At 41.3% G+C, this 21,645-nt stretch overlaps 1 protein-coding gene across 8 annotated transcripts in view; it reads right to left on the bottom strand.

Moving 5' to 3' along the window:
- Positions 1–7,731: 7,731 nt before the first annotated feature.
- The window catches only part of EBF1 (EBF transcription factor 1), a 374,130-nt gene continuing 360,216 nt past the window's right edge, over positions 7,732–21,645 (bottom strand). For 4 of the 8 annotated variants that reach the window (XM_035105765.2, XM_035105766.2, XM_035105767.2 and 1 more), the window contains exons 15-17: positions 20,353–20,547; positions 19,962–20,030; positions 7,732–11,032 (exon numbers count right to left, since the gene is read on the bottom strand). In XM_035105765.2, coding sequence (XP_034961656.1) covers positions 19,963–20,030; positions 20,353–20,547 — 263 coding nt within the window. In that variant the 3' untranslated portion in view covers positions 7,732–11,032; position 19,962. The remainder of the gene's footprint in view (positions 11,033–19,961; positions 20,031–20,352; positions 20,548–21,645) is intronic. The other 4 variants (XM_035105769.2, XM_035105770.2, XM_035105771.2 and 1 more) reach the window with 1 other exon arrangement.

Genomic DNA, 21,645 nt, shown 5'->3' with positions numbered 1-21,645 from the left:
GCATGTGAAAGGAATGCAAATCCAGCATACTTTAAAGATTGTTGTTCATCTTACTTTTAAATTATTATGTCACTGGGAGAAAAGTGCTTATCATATACGATGCTACTACAAATGATGATCTGCTGTTTTATTGTTACCATACCACAAATGTCATTTTGCACTTTCTCTTTCTTTGCCCCCCCTCTCTTTGTATTAAACTTAACTGTTATTGAAGAGATCAAAGTTAATTATCACTAAGGAGATCACTTTACCTATCAACCCCCTTCTGCAACCCCTCTAATGCTAGCAGAAGCGGTATGCTAATCAGTTGTTTAATTTGCATAATTTACTGGTGGAATGATACATATTTTTATCTGCCTGTAAGTAGATCTGTTGGCAAAAGCTCTTCAGAGGTAAAAGGGAGGAAACTAAGGTTAAATTCAAGGGTTGATCAATGGAATAAAACACCAAATTAGAAAGAGCCCATTCTTTGCCATTCTCAAACTTAGCAGACGGTTACATACCCTGAAACTCTACAAACGAATTCTTACTGGGTGGAGGATATTGAGATGAAGATACTATTTGTTTAGTATGGCAATGTCAATAAATATTTACCTGAGACAACACCCCCACTGTAATTCTGCCATATGAGAGCCAATCTACATGTTCAGAGAAGGCATTTAGTACAGTCATCTTGAATGTTGCAATTCAGAATGCAGGTGGGGAGTTCATACTCCTGAATGTTTCTCTGCCTTGCAGTCAAAAGTTCCCACTTGTGGAAAGCACATATCTTAGTGTGACAAATTATAGGATGCTTTTTAAATGCCCTGTATTATTGATGCATTTGCTACCCTGGGATCCTTTGGGAGGAAGGGCGAGATGTACACAGCAGCAGCAGCAGCAGCAACCACAATGTTATTTCGGATATGGTTGATTAATGCAGGTAGTTGCTAACATGCAATCATGCAATACAGTCGTACCTTGGATCTCAAATGCATTGGCTCCTGAACAGATCGGCTCCCGAACGATCGAACCTCAGAAGGGAGTGTTCCAGTTTTCAAATGTTCTTTCGGAACCCCAAAGTCCAACCCTGGTTCTGTGGCTTCCGAAAACTCTAGATACAGTGGAGTGATTTGCTGAGTGTAAACTCAACAAAGTGTGAACAAAATAAAGGCCCACCTACTCCAGCATTCTAGATTGTTTCCAGTAGCCAGGTGGTTCTAGACTGCTCTTGAGTTATCTGTTCTCCACATCTCTTACCCAGAACTCTTGCTCCACATCTCTTATTCCATAGCTCATAGCTGTTGATAGACCCATGAAATTGTCTAATCCTTGCAATAAGTCTTCTAATCTAGCAGTCACATTAGCATGAAGAGTTGATTGGTAGTAGGCATGGAAGGAAAAAGGATCCTGCTGCCTAAATAGACAAAAGGTGGTAATTCTGGTAAATAGCCATATGCTACATGGCTCACTGAAAACTGGATGATGTGAGGCTATGAAAACCCAGAAGCTCAATGGGATGGTGCCAGTAAAGATGTATAAGTTCTGCTGTTAGACATAGGAGAGAAAGGGAACCTAGTCATGTTCTTCTGTCAGTTCTTGCATCATTATCTACTGGGTTCAGGTGGAATGTAGAAATGGGAGCCATCGTGATCAACTCTATAGTTTTGCTCTGCTTAATCCTTTTTGCATGGTGCTTAAAGCAATGCTAAAAGCATTGCCTCTTTCAGGCAGGTCAAGAGCTTTTGAAAAAATCACGGCTACATGTTGCATGGATAATAAATATGATAAATAGTTCCCAGGCTGTGTGATTACATAATGATAACCACATTCATTCACCTGTCTATCAAAAGAACTGCATTTAAAGTTTGAGCTCACCTCCCATGGGTCCTGAAAACTGCAATTGGAGTGTTGGTTTATACTTTTTTCACATTTTTCTCAACAGTGGGCTAAGTGCAGGGAGGTTAAACACGAGTCCCTTTTGCTTAGTAATCCATTAGCTAATGGGTATGTAAGACCATCACTAAGTTCTGTTTATTCTTTAACACCATTAAGGAACACCTGCTGTGCAGAATAACTCACCTGCCAAATAAGAGTGATAGTTGAAATAAAATATATATTAAGAGCTGTTAGAAGGTTGCTCTGTATTGTTTAACACTCAGAGGGCATGACTGGGATCGAAAGAGGAGCAAAATGCTACACTTTGACACATGGGAGCTTGAGCACATTCCTAGAAATATTATTGTTGGATGACTCTAGTTGTCTGTAGATTCTAGCAGCAGAGATCTTAATGTGTAAATTTGTGGCTGTGCTTATTCTACAGGCAACAACTTTCTGAACCGCTTTCTAAAGCTCAGATTTACCAGTCCCCTTAATTCCAAAGACCTGAAGTGGAGGCTTGTTGTGGAATATTTGAGATTATTCTGAAAAAATGCTTTGTGTGACCTGGTTTACCTCTGAGGTTGCCATGAGATATTTGTGAATGTCCTGTCTTCTGTCTTTCATCATTCACCATCTTTTCAATGGTCCCCCTGCTTGCATGTCTGTGCTTCCACAAACCTTATGACACCCTACAATGGGCCTTCCTGTAAGTCAAGGGTAGGGAGCTGGTGCTGCCCGGTAGAACTGATAATCATTTCTCACATACTCAAGGGGTCAGTCAAGTTGGACATGTTGGTGGGACCACTCACCTGGCATCACACTGAAAGCAAACCATGTAGGCGAAGGACCAGCACTTTGCAAGCCACAGGTTGTTGTGCTTTCGTAGTGTCATGCATGGGGTTTTGCAGGTGCCGCCAATCTGCTGATGGGTGGTGACTGCCACCCTGCCCATCCACGTCTTTTCTTGTGCCACACCCAACATTGTACATTAGGCCCGCAGGCAGTAGGTTCTGCAGGGCTGCTGTAAGTACAAAAGGGGTGTGTGCTGCCTGCTTCTCTTATTTGTTCCTTGATTTGTTTTAAGTGAAGCTGTTTTTGTTGTTAAAGAAATCAGCGCCTAAAATATTCTTAAGATAACGTTTTTAAAGACTTCAACAGGAGACATTACATTGTTGTGGATAAACTAGCAGATTTCCAGGCCATTGTGCTGTCTGGGGGTCTAGGAGCAGATTTAGCTAAAAATGTTGCTGAACAAGGGGTACGAACTACTATTATTCTTTCCTTAACTAGCATGAGCACTGACATCCAGGGGAAAGTGAGGAGCCATTGTTGTGAATAGGCTATTACCTTATGGAGCTCTGCTTCTACTTCTTTCTTTCTTTCTTTGATCTGGAATGGCATCATACTCTAACATTACAAAGCAGTCTATTCAGGATAAATATGCTAGAAGGATTTCATTCCTACAGGAAGTTCCCATTGCCATTTGAGAGGCTTCAAGTGGTACCATTAAGCTGTTGCCTGATTCATGGGTTACCTTTGCTCTGATAAGGTGCAATTTGTGTGTGTGGGGGGGGGGCTGATGTGGGAAACACTCAAGAGCTACAAGAGCCACCATTCCTCCCTCCCTCTCCCTCCCTCCTCTCTCTCTCTCTCTCTCTCTCTCTCTCTCTCTCTCTCTCTCTGTGTGTGTGTGTGTGTGTTTGTCTCCAGTGCAGCATTGGAGCCACTCTAAGGAAGCAGCTTTGTGTCAATAACTACACTGGAAAACTAACATACGAATTTTACCCTTGACGCCTTTGATTATTATTATTTCTTTAAAAAATGTCAGTTTTCCTCACTCTTTATCTTTCCAATTATCTGTATCTGTAACAAATAAACTATGGTAAAATATCTCATGCAGGTCACTGCAAATCCTGAGGGTGTTGCTACGTCAGGAGGGCTTTCCATAACATAGCAAGTTGAAAGCACACCCCTTCCACTTAACTCTTGCACACCCCTTGCACTCACTAAGCCCACCATCCCTGACAATTGATCATGCTGAGTGAGGCTGATGGAAGTTGGAGTCTGACGATATTGAGGAGGGGCACAGGTTACCTTCTCCTGCTGTAGACTCAGAGCTAAGTCTAAAGTTGGACATTCTCTCTGTGTGTTTGTTTGTGTGTGTGTGTTTGCAGGGCTTTTTTCCAGCCTAACTCACCTGAACTCAGTTCTGGCACCTCTCAGGTGGGCGACATTGCCATTATAATAGAACAAGGGAGGCGTTCATGTTGAGTTCTAGAAAAATAGCACTGTGTGTTTGTGTGTGTGCATGTGTGTACACACACACAACTAAAATCAAAGATAAGACATTGTTTGATAAATATAGTCTCTGACATGCTGGTATGGGAGAGGTCACTGGCAGTCATTAAGTTGTAACCTGCTGGCAAGAATTTGAAATTATCTTCCAGAAGTTTGCCAGTAGTCACACAAGTGATGTAATCAGAACACCTTGAACTTGTGACCGTATAAGCAAGAGGCATATGGGGGTAATAATACATGACAGGAAGAAATCAGAAAGATTCTGTATTCTATATTAAACATGACTGTGAAGGGCAATAGAAGTAATTAACCTGGGACTTTCTGCATGCAAAGTAGGCAGTACTGCTCTTCTACTAATCTACAGCCCTCCCCATATGGTGAATGGCTGTTCGTGCTTCAGATTTTATTACACGTTTTGTGTATTTAGGCAGAATTGTAGACCAGCTCCAGCCTCTCGTGAATTTACTATCCCAGGTGTTGGAGTGAACATGCTCAAGCTAATATTAACCAAGCCATTCGGATTTTGAATAAATTAAAACTTGTTCTATCTCTTCTATGAAATGGATGCTCATCACCTGTTCCACATTCATCAGTTACAGGTTTAGACTGTGGGCTGCTTCACATAACCAGACTTACAACACCTACAGTCCCAAATGTAAAACAAACATTTGGAATACAAGTGGCTCAAAAACACTTGCTGGTGATGCTTTTGATAGATCACTCATATTCACCACCTCAATATTGACAATACTAAATTGATGCTTTTGAATTATGGTGCTGGAGGAGACTCTTGAGAGTCCCATGGACTGCAAGAAGATCAAACCTATCCATTCTGAAGGAAATCAGCCCTGAGTGCTCACTGGAAGGACAGATCGTGAAGCTGAGGCTCCAATACTTTGGCCACCTCATGAGAAGAGAAGACTCCCTGGAAAAGACCCTGATGTTGGGAAAGATTGAGGGCACTAGGAGAAGGGGACGACAGAGGACGAGATGGTTGGACAGTGTTCTCGAAGCTACGAACATGAGTTTGACCAAACTGCGGGAGGCAGTGCAAGACAGGAGTGCCTGGCGTGCTATGGTCCATGGGGTCACGAAGAGTCGGAAACGACTAAACAACAACAACAACAAATTGTTCAACTGCCCTTCACATTCTGAAGGGCCTGGGAGCCCCTTAGCATAGGTTTATGGCAAGCCTGTATGTGTACATGTCTCTCTGTGTGTGTGTGTGTGTGTGTGTTTGTGTGTGACAGGGAGAAACTGAGATATGAAAGCTAGGAGCTAAATGGCACCTTAAACCTAGGTTATGGGTGCAACAATAGAATGTCTAGGCACACTTTTTAAATAACAAGAATACAAAGCTGAAAATGAATGAACTGCAGTTAAAATATTATGTTCATTTTTCACATGGTCTAGTCCAGGCATCCCCAAACTGTGGCCCTCCAGATGTTTTGGCCTACAACTCCCGTGATCCCTAGCTAACAGGACCAGTGGTCAGGGATGATGGGGATTGTAGTCCAAAACATCTGGAGGGCTGAAGTTTGGGGATGCCTGGTCTAGTTCCTCCCCTGCCCACCCCACTAATATTATTAGGAGGGTCTCTTCTCCAGTCTTCAGAGAGTAGCTGGAAGTAGAGAGGTAGAAAAGGTCCTCCTTTCCTTCCACTCCAGTTTTAATCTGCACTCTTATGCACAATACTGTGCCCAGAGCTCAGAAACAGCTTGTGATGAAATTTCCTGTCGAAAAATGCACCTAGAACAATGGGAGTTTTGAACACTGCTCTCTGTGTGTTTGTATTTACATGCTAATATTCTCCATACCTGGTAAGTTCTCTAAATCAACTACCTTCTTTTGCTATAGCCAATGGTGGAGCTCCATGCTCCGGCACCGGGGGGGGTGGAGAGCAGGTGGGGGCGGGGGTGACATGCATCCCGGGGGCGTGGCACGCCGTCTGCAGGGGCGTGGCACCCAGCGCGTGCGGAGGGGCAGCCGTGATGGCACCCTACTGGGATCGCGCTGCCGGGGGCGGTGTGCTCCCCCCGGCACTCCTTTTCCTCCACCGTTGGCTGTAGCTTCCAAAATGATAGTGATGGGACCATCATTTTAGTAGCAGAGGGAGCAGAGATTTGAAAACTAGCATTCCAGGGCACTGTAGGTACAGTACAGCTAGAGCTGTGTATGCAATCCTTGCGCACTTGCCTGGAAGCAAGGTCCATTGAATACAGTGGAGTTTACTTCTGAGTAAGCATGAGTTGGGACCATGCTGAATATCTCATTGTTTTTAATATACTTACTTCTCTCCAATTGAAATATAGAGAACTTTTCCACTTAGGGTGAATCACTGCGTAGTACTACACTGTTTGATAAATAATGATGTCATGAAACTACCGCCTCATTAGATGATCGCATATCTATGTACTGTGATTCACGGCCTTCTGAAGCATTTTGGGTTGCCCAATACTCTTCCATTTTGAAGAATGTGGAGCATAAGTAATAGGACTGCCCATGTCAGGGGTGGTAACCCTGTGGTCCTCCAGGTGTTGTTGGGACTACAACTACCATCATCCCCCAACCACTGTCTGTACTGGCAGGGACTGATGGGAGATGGAGTCCGGTAAATATCTGGACAGCCCTAGGCTAGCCACTTATTGTATGTGGAGCAGCTTTATACTGAGTCAGACTATTTGACCATGTAGTACGGCCTACTCTTGACTGCAGCTCTCTTAGGCCTTTGGGTGTTTTCCATTGCCACTCTAGGAAGCCCTTTTATATCCTCATAGGCAACCTTAACATGGGATCAGACAAATTGATTGATGATAAGGCTTTTCATTGGCCTATCAACAGTCTAGATGGATGTATACAACCCCCTCAAGATCAGTGGTTACGTGTTCCTGAATGCCGGTTGAGGGAAACAACAGCAGAACAAGACTGTTGTACTCACTACTATTTTTCTAGAAAAAGAGGTGCCGGAACTCACCATAAATGTCTCCCTTGTTATGTTATAATGTCAAGGATGCCCACCTGAGAGGTGCCAGAATTGAATTCCAGTGAGTTACAGCTGAAAAAAAGCCCTGGTTGTACCCATGTCTGTGTGCTTCCAATAGACATCTGGTTGGCCACTGTTGGATATAAAATACTAGACTTTGGTCTAATCTAGCAACACTGTTCTTACATTCTTTCAGTGAGATCCCAGGACTGAACCCGAGACTGCCTGTTTACAAAATATGTGCCAAAGCATTGAACTATGCTCCCTCCATGCAAATGAAGCATTTCCCAACACTGAAGACATTGGGCTAGCCACAAATGGACCATTTATGCCCAATAGCTCCTGAGATGCATAACAGAGCCCCAAGATCATGGTGGTTCTCTTCAGAGCTGTAAGTACAGAATGTATTTTTCCCCTACGGCAGATTTATCATAAGCAACCCACAATGCATTCTTCCCCCTATTTTTGCTGCTTCATATTTTACAACAGAAGGGGTGTCCATTCAGTTGCCGCTGTCTGACATTCAGTACTTTTCGTTCTCTGTCAACTTCGCAGAGCCAAATGAATAAATACACAGCCAGGAGCTGCACTCACAGACAGGAAGTAACTTTAATTAAATATTGTGAAAGTTGAAAACTTTTTACAGCTTGAATTTCTGCAAAAAAATTATAACAATCTCTACAGTAGTTAGTTTTCTCTAACAATAGAACTGTACAGTGTGTGTGTCTATTCCAAAAGGTTTAGTTAAGAAGGTGAACGATAAGTAGATTCAGAGATGACTTCTTTTTAGATGCAGCCTGGTACACTGCAGAGGAAATGGGCGTCCTCCACACAACTCAGCCAATCAGAGGCTTCACTTTGTAAAGACTGAAACATGGTGATTTCCACTTAAAGCCATATTCTGTTAAGAGCGGCATCTTTAAGAATCATGTAAAAGTCATAGGATCTATTTGGGGCAGGGAGATTTTTAAATATAAATTTCCTTTTATCAGCGCGCTATAAATACTTGGAGAAACAAATTCTACCTATTGTTCAAAGGATCTTTGGACGTTGAAGGAAAGGGGTTATACATGTATATGACTTTGTATGAGTGTCTATACAGGTGCAACTCTGTCTGAATGGGTTCAGTGGAGGGCATCACTGGACAAAATATGGCTTTAAATTTGATTACATTGCAGTGCCGTTGCTTACTATGTGAATTAGAATAAATGTTTGAACGATAGAGAAGCAATACATTGATATTCCTTATATTTTCCAGTTTCTTTATATGTGAGTGTGTTCTTATTGTTCTAGGGGCAAAAACCTTATGGATTTTTTTCTTTCTTTCTTTCTCTCCTCCCCCCAACCCCGCTCCCCTTCCCAAAAGATCACACAGTGATATCTGAGTGAAATCAATTGCAAAATTCAAACAGGAAGCATGCACAGTTGCAGCATTGTTGCTTGGCTAGAAAAAAGTCACATTGTCTTAAGGTAACAAAACAGGTCTTTTGTGCTTTTCAAATTCCTCTTTTTTTCTCCTTAGAATGTTAGTGATGATTGACAGTTCTGGTGCGCAGTACAATGTACAAGTGAAATGAATATGATTTGCATTGTTAAGGCATCCAATCTGCTGGTTTATATTCATGTGAAAGACAGAGAAATATACAAGCAGACAAGAAAGAAAGTATTTTCATTGATTTCTATGAAGTTTCTCCCCATATTTAATGCACAAAAAATGCGTCACTCCAAAGGGGAGAGATTCCATGCATATTAATAGAGTAAAACAGCATTAGATTTTTTTTATAAGCCTCAAAAGCAAAGGATACTTTTTAAAACCTACATAACTAAATGCTACAAGAATAATATGCTACCTTTTGCCATATATTGGGGAAAAAACCTTCTTAACTTACAAATAATACAAAAATAGACAATGGCTTTTGAGTGAAAATTAAACCAAAATGGAAGCATGGTTTAAAACAATTACTAAAAAAACCCTATAAATGAATTGTATTAAAATCACATTTAAACAGCTAATACACCTGTGAATGACCAAACAAATTAGCACTTTTCACATAGCAAACATACACAATAAAATAAACTGGGATGCTGCAGGGAAAAAGCAATGTACAAATTCCAAAGATAAATACATTATTTATATGGATATTTTACAAAATTCTTCTTTTTAAAAAAGCTTTTTTTCTTTAATTCATTTTGCAAGCATGTGCAATCTTAAAGGTAGTGAGCTCATTTTGCAAAATATGCAGTAATTCTCGTGTGTGACTGTGTATGTGATTGAAAAAAACTGTCTTAAGACATTAAATTGTATAAATAGAACAATAACTTTGGCCAAAAAAAAAAAATTCACCCCAAAAGATCTACAGTATTTATAACTACATACAAAATGCAATGGCAAAGGGGTCAAACAATCAGGTAAATGCATCCTTAGAGGTTTTCTGCAGCGTCAACTAAGTACGCTCCCTACATAATGAGAGCTAAATTCATGTGAGGTTTACTTTGCAAACCTTCACATAACACTCCGTCTCCTCCGCCCTTTTTCATATTTTAATTTTCTGTGTATAAAAAAAATGCCACTACCTGTTGCTTAAGAGAGGATGTTGCAAACCGAAAGGGTTGACTGATATAAAAGCAATCGCAGCTTGATACGGACATGTCGTTTTGTGTGCATGTGTGCTTCTGGGCCATCTCTGGGGCGGCAGGATGAAGTTGTCTTCTGCCCCTGGCCCCAACAAACAAAACCAAAAACCCCATGTAAGTAAGGTAGGAAATATATTTCCGTTGAGAATATGCAGAAATGTAATGAAGTGGCTCACGTTTGTGCCTTTGTCCTGCCACACCAGATCCCAAAGAGATTTGTATGTGTAGACAGGGTTAAACTGTACTTAAGGAGGCCACTCATTTGGAAAAGTTTGATATAAGCTAAAGACGGAGAGAAAGAGAGAGATAGAGCCATGCTAATCTAATTCTGCAGTTTTTAGCATTATATCCAGAGGCACTGGGTTTTCCAAGGTAAAAGGTGGGATATGCATGTCCTTAGCTACACTTTTGCTAATTTTTCTGTCTTGCATTATTTACACAGTCACCTAAGTACAATATTCTAAGAGAGATGCCCCCCTCCCCCCCCAAAAAAAATTCTCACTGCCTCTAAAATGGAATCCTAATGTGGTAAGCGTGTGTGCATTTATGTGTGCATATGCACGTACGCGTGTGTATACATACCCCACAGAACTACACACACACACCTCCCAAGAATGCAAAACATCAGATGAGTGAACTGCCGCTGGAGGAGTAACACAAATAAGCCAACCCTTAACTGGCACTGCCATTACTCTTCTAAGGAAAGAAAAACAACAACCACCCCTATTCTGGCACTTCTACTTCTGTTCCACACAAACTTGTTTTTTTTATTATTTTAAAAAAAGTGTTGCCACTTTATTTCCCTTCATTACACCTTTTTAGAAAAGAGTCCCTAGTGATGGCACCCCTTCTCCCATTATGATTTGTAAAAGACAAATAGTGACTGAGTTAATCGAAAACCAAGAAGACACAAGTGGATTTTTCTTCATGACACAAAATAAATCTCTCCCCCAAGAACGTAGGATAGACAGCACAAAGCAATACCTTCCACTTGCAGGCTCCGGGTAAATTTCAGTATTATTTTGCAAGGACGGGTTTTCCCCCACCATTTTATTTTGTTAAAAACATTGCAATTATTGTGAGATTCTTCCTTTTTTCCTTAATAAGGAAGAAAGAGAGAGAGAAAAAGGCCTGAGTTAAAAGTTCCGCTCTGGGACTTGTGTCAGACTTTGTTCTGAAGCAGAATCCAAGTTCTTCATTAGTAAAATTCTTCAAGGCAATCCTTTCACATGGGGGGAACTATCATGCCAGATATAGCTGTTAAATGGAGAAGGAAAAAAAGAAAGAGATAAATCATACTGTACAAGAGAACATTCCAAATATTTTCTAGCAGTTCATTCATCTGTGTTGCAATTTAGATTTTTATTTAAGCATGCCTAATTCTGTGCTGGATTTAGGCCTTATTTCATACGTATATACCCAGAAATTTTTTTTAAAAGGGCTTGGGATAGTACATCTCCCAAGCATATTTAATGGGATGTAATTCACATGTAATGCTTACAGGAGACTTACATCTTTAATTAAGATACATGCTTAATGAAGGACCAAACTTCAAACCAAAGTTCCTTAGGCTTTGAGATATCAGTAGAAAGTTTTACAATAATCAAGCACATTTCAGTAAAAAGTCTATTCAATGGAAATTAAAATCAACATTTTATATTTTTTTAAAAAAATCAGACAATTGCTTACAAATATGGTTCCTCTTTTATTTGTTTTAAAAGTAGGAGGATGGGGTGTCATTGCAAAGACTAAAATGTAACTGCAGCATACTTTGATCACACAGAAAGCTCTCAACTGTCAAACTGTAACTTTGGGCAATCCTTAACCCCCAACCCAACATAGTTTCAAACTATTGTGGCCATCTATATAAGAACATAACAAGTTCAGACCAAAGGTCCATCTAGGCTAGCATCCTGTTTCTGATGGTGGCCTGCCAAATATTTCCAGGAAATCTGCAAGCCGAGCACAAAGGCAATTGCCCTTCCCAAATATTGTTGCCTACACTACTAATATTCTGAGATATACTCCCTCTGGACTTGGATATTCTATTTAGCTATCATGGTCAATAGCCATTGGCAGACTTGACCTTCATGAAAGTGTCTAATCATGTTTTCAGGTCATCCAAGACAATGGCCATCACAACTATTTGTGGCAGTGGACTCCATAAGCTTGATGACACATTGCATGAAGAAGTATTTTCTTCTGCCTGTTGTGAATCTACTGCCAGCCAGTGTCATTGGGTGAGCCCAACCTCTAGTGTTATGGAGCAGCAGGAAAACTTGTATCCATTTTGCCAACACCATGCATACATTTATAATGTTCTGTATTCTGCGTGACTTCAAGCCCTTGGTTTTATATTTTTTCTTGGCAATACACAAACCCCCTGATCTCAAACAAGCCAGCTAGTGAACAGTCCAGAAGCCCTTGCCTTTTTTTCAGCTGTAGAAATTGTTTACACCTGGTTGCGGTGGCATTATGCTTGGAAGCAATAATGTATGCAAATGTTGAATATATGAGTCTCTCAGGTTGTGCAGTTAGCTTGCCAGCTGCCACGATGTATGTGTGATGTTGGCATTGAGAATTGTCATGCTAGGCGGCTTACCCGGGTAATTAGGGCTTGCATAAATTACCACTGCTATGAAGGAGCTTCCACCACAAGGAAGCAGTAACACCACAGCTGAAAGCTATATATCCCATTCCAGTTCAGCCCTCGAAAAGATGTCATTTGTGATTGATAAATAATTTCCTGCTAAAGTTGAATTCATTCTCTTCCCCCCCCTCCCAAGACATCTTCAGTAGAGTGTTTTGCATCACATGGTGACTCTAATAACTCAGTCCAGGCTTCAGACAAATTAAGCTAGAGTCTTTCCTTTTAAGCCAGTTTAAAATCACATTGAAGCCAAAGGGACGAAATTGACTCACTTCAAATTAATCCATTCATGCATCAGGATGTATAGACATTTAGACCTAGAAAGATCTGCAATGATAATCTGGTCTCAGCCCTTCTATGTAATGCCCAAAATGACCTAGTGTAAGGAAACACATCCTTAAGCTGGGAGTTACATATGGTTTGTGGTGACTGTGGTCACAGGTTCACCTCTTTAAAATGCCAGCTGCATAGCATCTCAAACATCTGGGCAGATTTCTTGGGAAAGAACTCAGACCCATAACTGATTCAAATTCACTGTGCTTTAATTGCAGTTGCATTAATTTGATAAGAACCAAGCAATGTGAAAGACTTGCAGACCAGGGAGTGGGAAGGAATGTTTACTCCACAAACATCGCCATATGTGCATGAATTACAAGACTAATCAGCAAGAGGGAGGCAGTTTAAGCAAACAGCAATGACTAAATGAAGTAAAACAAAAGACGAAAGGATGAAAATAAATTATGCATTTGGAACTAGGCATCATAAGGATATGACCTGTTGTGGTAGCACAACAGCCATTTCCTTTAAAAAATAAATCTGGAGTCTCTCTCCTGTTTCTTCAAAAGACCAGCATAGTGTGAATAAAGCCTTTACAAGCAACATATTTCTTTAATCTCTGGAAAAAGGAACACATATAAGAATATGGTCACAGGTTAAACTTTCACTGTTTAACATTTTAAATTCTGAATGTTTACGTATTTATTGAAAATCTGAATGTAGCAGGAAAGATGGCTTATCCAGACACTGGAAAGCTGTTACTATGTCAACAGTTTTGGAATGATCTTGATATTTCCAAACTAGAGGAAACATTAGAACATAAGAACCACTTGCTGGACCAGGCCAAAGGCCCATCCAGTTCAGCATCCTAGTCTCACAGTAGCCACCCAGATGCCTTATGGGAAGACCACAAGCAAGACACTCTACCCACTTACAATTCCAGCAGCTGGTATTCAGAATCTTAAATCTCAGTAGGCTGAGCAGCAGAACAAGATGCTATCAAAAGCCCAAATAGATGCTGACCTTGGCTTGGCTGGCTGCCGAGAGCTCCCACCAATCCAGGTTTTGGGGGAACTTAAGACCATGGGTGTTCACCTCTTCCACCCAATTACCTTGTGACACTGGCCTTGAAGCCTTTTACGGGAGACAGCTATATGTAAGCTCATTTTTTTCTGAGGTTCTAACCCAGGCATCCCCAAACTGCGGCTTTCCAGATGTTTTGGCCTACAACTCCCATGATCCATAGCTAACAGGACCCAGTGGTCAGGGATGATGGGAATTGTAGTCCAAAACATCTGGAGGGCCGAAGCTTGGGGATGCCTGTTCTAACCCATTCCCATAAACCAGTCTTAAAGGGGTGATATCACCACAACTGCCTACTACTCTATGGCACCACATATACCAGACAGGTGTTATAGCCCAGATGATATTAGGAATTCTTTCCTAAGAGGTGGTTAAGGCATTCTGTGTCCAATCAGAGTGGTGGCTACTAAAATTCTTGTGGATTTTGGAAACTCTGATAAGAAATTGGCAGACGTATGGTATCATGCTGGGTGGGAGAAACTTTCTGTGGCTAACCTTTATCACCTTTGCACTTACTACACCTTACCCCATATAGGTAATTTTGACTGTCCTTTCTAGAACATCATTATTAGGCTGTTAACAATAAAGGAGCGCCTAGAAGTGAATAAACTGCTTTTGCAGATTTTCTGTATTGGCCATTTGTTAACTCGGCAATGATTTTCTAAGCAAATACGATTTCTCCTTTTAGGAAAGCTTAACATTTCACTATAGCTAAATACAAGAAACTGTGCCAATGGAAGAGAAATGGAATAAAACATAGCATAAGTGTAAGGTTTTCAAAGAACAGCTACCATTACTATTGCTGAAGAAGCCTAATACTTCTGAATTAAATTACAAGTCAAAAGGCAGAATGATGTTTGGAATTCATTTCTGCTTAAAAGGTTTCTTATTTCCATTCTGCCAAAGCCTTATCATGCTACTTCTGTACTTTAAGTGTCTTGGTTACAGGACCACCTAGGCTTTTTTTCTGGTTCAATGTGAAATTGATTCTGAAAAGGGAAATATCGCAGGATTCCCCCACCCAAAACCTGACAAAAGCAAAATGTATTTTAAAAAATTAAAATGAATGGCTGTTATCTTTCTCCATCATGTTCTAATTTATATAAGGATAACCTATGATAATAATGATGATCATCATCTATAAAAGAAAAAAATGAAAAAATATTTCATGGCTTTACAAAAACTGTGTGGTTAAAAACACCACTACCAGTGAAATATGACTGTTGTTCTAGTGAAGGGTTTGGGTCGGGCTTCCTCAACCTTTGCCCTCCAGATGTTTTTGGCCTACAACTCCCATGATCCCTAGCTAGCAGGACCAGTGGTCAGGGATGATGGGAATTGCAATATCAGAACATCTGAAGGGCCAAGGTTGATGAAGCCTGGTTTGGATGATTCCTGAGCTATACAGTATAATACAGCATCATACAGCAAGGTATGTATGATGGCTCACTGAAGGGAGAGAAGCTGGACACTTGCTTTCATTCCAAAGTTTCCCCAGTTTTGAGAGGGGAAGGTTACTCCCTGAAAAGTGACCTTTGGGATGCAGGGCAATTTTTAGAATTTTCTTCTTTTCTTTAAGTACAAGGTAACTGGGGAGTTCCATCTCATTTTTTTTCTTAAGCAACAACAAAAGCCTCGCTGCTGTGGTTGTGAGCAGCCCACCTGATCTTCCTGAGACAGAATGCCATTGGGAATGATGCAGGATCATGGAGAGCATGTGTTGCAGTGAGGGCAAACAAGGCATCCCTCTGTTGCTGGGCGGGTTAGTTTGGATGGCCACGAATCTTATTGGGCACCTCTTGGTCACTGGGGAAAATTTGATGTTGCAGTTTATGATTGACGGCCAAGGGGCTATTTATTCCCTACGCGCAGAGTTGAGCTGCCTCTTTTCACTGCACACATCGGATCACCCGCCCACCCTCCCTATATTTAGGGCTGTTCACGTTGACCTTGCTATGCCTGTCATAGGGTCGTCTGCTTTGGGGCAGGGGCCTGGTAGGAATTTTTCCATTTGGGTGATTGGCTGGTGCCATTTGGTTTTTGCCTACTGCGTAGCAAAATCATCCCAACTTGTAAGGTTGCAGTTAGACATTGGTTAAATTTGGTTGGTGGAGGGGGTATGGTTAGCTGTGCCTGCCCCTCCAATGCTGCTGCTGCAAGCGTATTCCGTTAAAGGAATCCAGGGGCTCACCATGCTCTTGTCTGAACCCCTGTCAAGGGGCTAGGGCCACGCAAGAGCCCCTGGGAGCATTTGGGGAGAGGTGAGGGCCTGGCACCCAGCTCTATTCTCTCCCAAAAAAATGTTTTCCCTTATTGACTCTTGTAGGCTTGCAGGTGTCAGTTCTGTTCTTACCTCTAGGTGGGAACAGATAGTTGTGAACCAATGCCTAAGCAACCACTCACATTCTGTAATCAATAAAGTTGTGGCCAAAAAAATATGTCAGAAACCTTAAACAAAAATTCTGTGTGAATTTATTTGAGGGTGGCTTGGGGACCTCGATAGGCAAGGCCTTTTGTTTTTACTGTTGAAATAAAGAACAGAAAATAAAGTGCCTCATGCACCTTGTATTATTACAAAGGTAAGATTTTCCCCATTTCCTTAAAGTCCCCACTTTTGAATGATCCCATGAATGTGTGTGTGTGTGTGTGGCCCAGCTTTACCCCTCACACAAAAAATAACACACATAATTGACTGTGCATTTCTGAGCAGCTATGGCATGCCTTGAGTGTGGTGTAAAATGGCATGATGCTGTAGGCAAAATCTTGTTTAACTAACCACTGAAATTCCACTTTGCTCTAAAAAGACAAACAATATTAGTGATGGATGCTGATGTCAGTATGCTATCTGAGCATTTCAAATGGGAATGTGACATAGGTAATGATTAATCAGCAATTTCTAGTAGGTATATGTAAAATAATAATAATAATAATAATAATAATAATAATAATAATAATAATAATAATAATAATAATTTACTTATACCCCACCCATCTGGTATGTGACACCCATGGTTTTATTCTCATGGATATATGGCTGTCTGTCTACATGATGGCTTTTCACACTTGGCATGGTTATCTGCAAAAGCGGATTTGCAATTTTAGCAAAGCAGATCTGAATCATTGTTGCACAATGCATGACTACTATTATTGCAATTATGTATTAGAGAGCCTATGCAAAAACACAGACAGCAGTATAAATTAATACAATTTGTATCACTTCTGTGCATTGCATAAACAATTGCTTTAAACGTACAAAGCCTTGCCAAGGAAGTGATCACTTCTATCTCCAACAGCAAATATGTGCTTTATTTTGGGAGGTGAAAACACTCTGTTCATGTGCTACCTATGCAGCCAGTGTCTTAAAACAGGAAATCTAAAATTCTGGGCATGGCGAAATCAAAAGCAACAGTTTGAAAACTGCAAGCTCCAAGCTCCTGCTGTTCTATTTCACTGCTCACACCACAAGCAGAAGTAAAAATGGAAGGTTTTAGGTATGCAGATTTTAATTCCACAATATTAATATACAAATCAATGTCACTGTAGTGACATAGCTGCCAAGTTTTCCCTTTTCTCGCGAGGAAGCCTATTCAGCATAAGGGAAAATCCCTTAAAAAAAGGGATAACTTGGCAGCTATGTGTAGTGAGCATAGCTGCAAAAATGGAGAGGACTACTAGCCAAACATTGGGCGTGGTCCTTTAAATATTCCACTAAATCAGGAGACAGTGTTACTGTAGCTCGTTATTTGCCCTGTCACACTCTCCCTCCCAGGTGTATCACCCAGCAGGTGAGTTAGGCGGCAGAAGGAGCCTCATCTGTCTTGCTTCCTATTAGGAGATTTAAAGGACTATGTCTGTTATTCAGATTGGTACTGTAGGTGGGTGTCCTAACTGAGGTTACTAGGAAAGGCATATCTGTTCATATAGACCAGAGCTCACATGTTGATCAAATATAAGGCTTGTGTCTAATATTTCGTCTGTGATTAGCAATATGCTGAACTGACGCTTTAAGACAACTATGTTTGACCCATACTATTTCTAGAAGGAGGTCACAGCTTCTGTAACCACGGGATGGGGGTGAGGAGCTTACAACTGAGAATGCTTCCCAGTTTAAACTGCAAATCCAAAACAGTGGAGGGAATGTTAAAGAGGTCTGTGAGTTTTCATTTTCTTTGGGTGCAATTTTTCCAGCATAGCTCCCTTGGAAACTTCATTTATTTCAAGGAAGGCTTGCATAAGCTCAGTTCTTTATAGATTGCATACTGTATGGTTAAAAAAAAACAACCTACACTGAGTTGTCTTAGCCTTCACATTTATGCCCTGGATTGTTCAAGTTCTAGTATACAGGGTGAAGCACTTGTCTTTAGGCATATTAAGTGCCTTTTGTTTATGAATGAGCACTTTTGATTCTGCTGGTACATTTAACATTGAGAATGTTTTCATCTATGGTTGCAAAAGCTGGCTGCTCACTCTCAGAGATTCATGACATGACCCCAAGAGTCTCTGATACGTGTCTATTTAGGATAGGCGATTTCTGAATTAAGCTCATGGAAAGTGAAGACAGACAGACAGATAGAAGAAAGAAAGTAGGCGAACAGGTCAGGGTGAACTACAGCATGCAGCGGTAACCTCTTCTACCTCTGGCGCAGTTTGAGGCAGCTGGAGATTATGAGAACTCTTCTTATCTAAGTGAGCATGAAAATGTATATTCCTCTCAGTGTTTCAGAGTGTGGTGCAGTAATTATAAGGGAGGGTTAAGCACAGTAAGGCAGACGTACAACAGACCCCATCAACCAGTGAACAGGGCGGATTCTGCTTTTATGGTGTATACCACACATCCAGGTGTTAATTGCCTCTCCCATTGGCTGGATGTGCAGCCCAGTGCATCTATGACAAATAATGTTATAGGACGTACACACTTTCTATTCAAATGTGGGTACCACAGTATTTGTCCGTGAACAAAAGGAAATACAAAGACAACTGGGGACTTAAGTTCAGGGCTGATAATATGTGAACAAGCCCATTCAGAAGCTAAGCAGGCTTCTGAAGCCAAGTTGAGGGTGCACTCAAGGTAAGCTTTGAGTGCTCTGACAAAGAACATATATTTGGCAAAACTGTAGCTGACCATAAGCACTCTTAACACCCTTAAGTGAATTGTCCCTTGCTGTCTAGGAACTAATTATCTGAATTTTCCTGTATACACAAGGTTCCTTATGATCTACATTGCTATCTACAGTGTGCAAATTAACTTTAAAAAAGAGAGGAAATAATGAAAAAAGAAATTTAATAATACATATACTATATGAGGCAGGTGCGTGGCCACAAAGCCCCCTCATTTGTAGGAGGGCTTCAAAGTGAAAATCTCGAATGACTATCTAAAGCCACCTCAGTTGGCTTTTTCTCATTTCCCCAACTGCTCCATGTTGAAATGTAGGATAGGCAATGCCAATACAACTGTAACACAGAAAGCAGCAGGCCTACTCTGCCAGTTAGGTGGGTGCGGTAGTGGCTTCGTATGTATTATCAAACATTCCTGATCCAAACTCGGCTGTGATAAGCAATGATCCATGTCTGCTCCCTTTTGGGGAGTGCCTTGTCTATCCCTTTTGGTACATTATGAAAGCCAACAGGAGACTCAAACACTCTTCAAGTGGGGCTGGAACACTGGAGGGAAATCACAGTGCAAAACAGGGTTCTCCGCTTTCAGGAATCACAGCATGGGTTTCCAGGCACCCACTAAATTTGACCTGAACCTGAGGTACATAGATAGGTTGGAAATCCATATCCATTTGATTGCTCTATATGTGAATGATATAGAAAAGGGGTGCAGTATTAGGGAAAGCATCAGTTTACGCCAACGGGATGACATAAAAGTGTAGGTTTCCAACAGCTGAAGAGGTTTTCGAGGAGATACAGGGGTTTACAGTGTAAATTAGCTGACATCCAGAACATTAATCACAACGAGCTAATGCCATACAAGGTAAGAAATTGGGAAACCTTACATGAATGTAGAACATGCCATATGTAATTTGCTATCATATGCAAAGCAAATGTTGTGTGGTGTGCTTTCTGTGATGGACCCCCATAAACTTTGCTGCTATTAGTAGAGATATTCCACATGTGGGCATGACAAAGGAAAAACAAAATTTTAAAAAAGGAAGGGAAGATTGACTGACGTACTTCAGGAGAAGGCCAGACCCTGGAGAGACCCTGCAGTGGAGTACTTGCTAGAGTCCACAAAAGACTGGTCTGATAAAAGACAACAACAAGGAATAAGAAAGGAAAGAAAGAGAAAGGCTGGTATTAGTAAGCTGCAATATCACTCATTTTAAGCAAACACTCAGACCATGCTTTTTTAAAAAGAAAAGAAAAAAGAAAAAAAAAGACACAGCATCTCAGTTCAACAGGACAATGAAAGCAGGCTGTTTTGCCAAGCAAGGGAATGAGGGCACTTATCAGTGACACATAGAATGCATAGGCCACATTGTAGACTGCCAAGGCCTATCACCCTTCGGATGAGATGCAAGAAACAAAGGTGCCATAAAACAGTATGATGCCCAGGTTGGCCTACCTTGCAGGCTATTCCCATTGGTGCTGGTACAGGTGGGGGGAGGGGAAGTCTGCGGTCTAACAACAGGAGCAAAAGCACTCTTCTGTTTCACTGCTGAGACCATGTTGGCTGGTGAGAAGGAGAAGATCCCGGAGGAGCTGCTACAGTTAGAAGGGAGACTAGTGGAGGAGGCCATTGTTGGACTGGATGGCACGACTAGAGCAAAACAAAACACAGAGGAAATACTGGTATCAAGATTTTAAATGGAAATGCAAGAAGGCTTGAGTTTCAGGGGTACCACCAAGACTCCTTTAGCAGATCTCCTGAGCTCTTGGTGGTTTTGTTCTCAGAACATCTGATTGTCCCCTAGCATGGGAACGAGAGCATGACATGGCTCATTCCCATTCCAGCACTCTTATGGGATCCAGGACTTCTGGGATTACTTATGAGGTGGCATGAAATCATAGAATTGTAGAGTTGGAAGGTGCCCCAAGAGCCATCTAGTCCACCCCCCTGCAATGCAGGAAAGCAAGAGAAAGCAGCTCTACCATTCTGTGAAATTAACATCAAACAGGTCCCCATCATCACTCTGGAGTATCTCACAACCTTCACGTATCTTGAGATAGCTTATTAAAAATGGTAACAACTGTTGCTTCCATGTCGTTTTCCTAAAGAGAGTCAACTTGTCAAAACTGAACGCTTGCACTCTACTTCACGCCCCATCTGCACCATACATTTACAGCAGTATCATACCACTGAAAACAGCCATGGCTTCCCCTATAGATTCCTGGGAACTGTAGTTTGCTAAGGGTGCTGGCAGTTGCTAGGAAGACCTGATTCCCCTCACAGAGCTACGGTTCCCAAAGTTACCTGGAAAGAGGGATTGATTGTTAAAGCACTCTGAGAATTTTAGCTCTGCACCCATAACAATTGTTCCCAGGATTCTTTGGGGGACGTCATGACTGTTTACTTTGGTATGATACTGCTTTAAATGTATAGTGTACATGGGACATCAGACAGCACTGGTGGAAGTTAAGTGTGCTTCCCCGGGTGGTCACACACATCCAAGAGGCAAATCCAATAATCTCTTACAGCCACAGAAAATACTGGGGAGCAGTTTTCATAAGTGACAGCCTTGCATCCTCTGCAACTTGGGAAGGGACAGTGTTTGGAATTCCCATTGTTTCAGGAACATTTTGCAATGGAATTTCATTGGCGCGAGCAGTTTCTGAGCTCTGGACACAGTACTGCGCCTAAGATTTCAGATTAAAACTGCAGAGTGCAAGGAAAGGATGACCTTTTTCTGCCTCCTCT

Source organism: Zootoca vivipara, chromosome 2 (assembly GCF_963506605.1).
Source record: "Zootoca vivipara chromosome 2, rZooViv1.1, whole genome shotgun sequence".
Lineage (NCBI taxonomy): Eukaryota > Metazoa > Chordata > Lepidosauria > Squamata > Lacertidae > Zootoca > Zootoca vivipara.
This window is presented reverse-complemented; position numbering and strand designations above follow the sequence as displayed.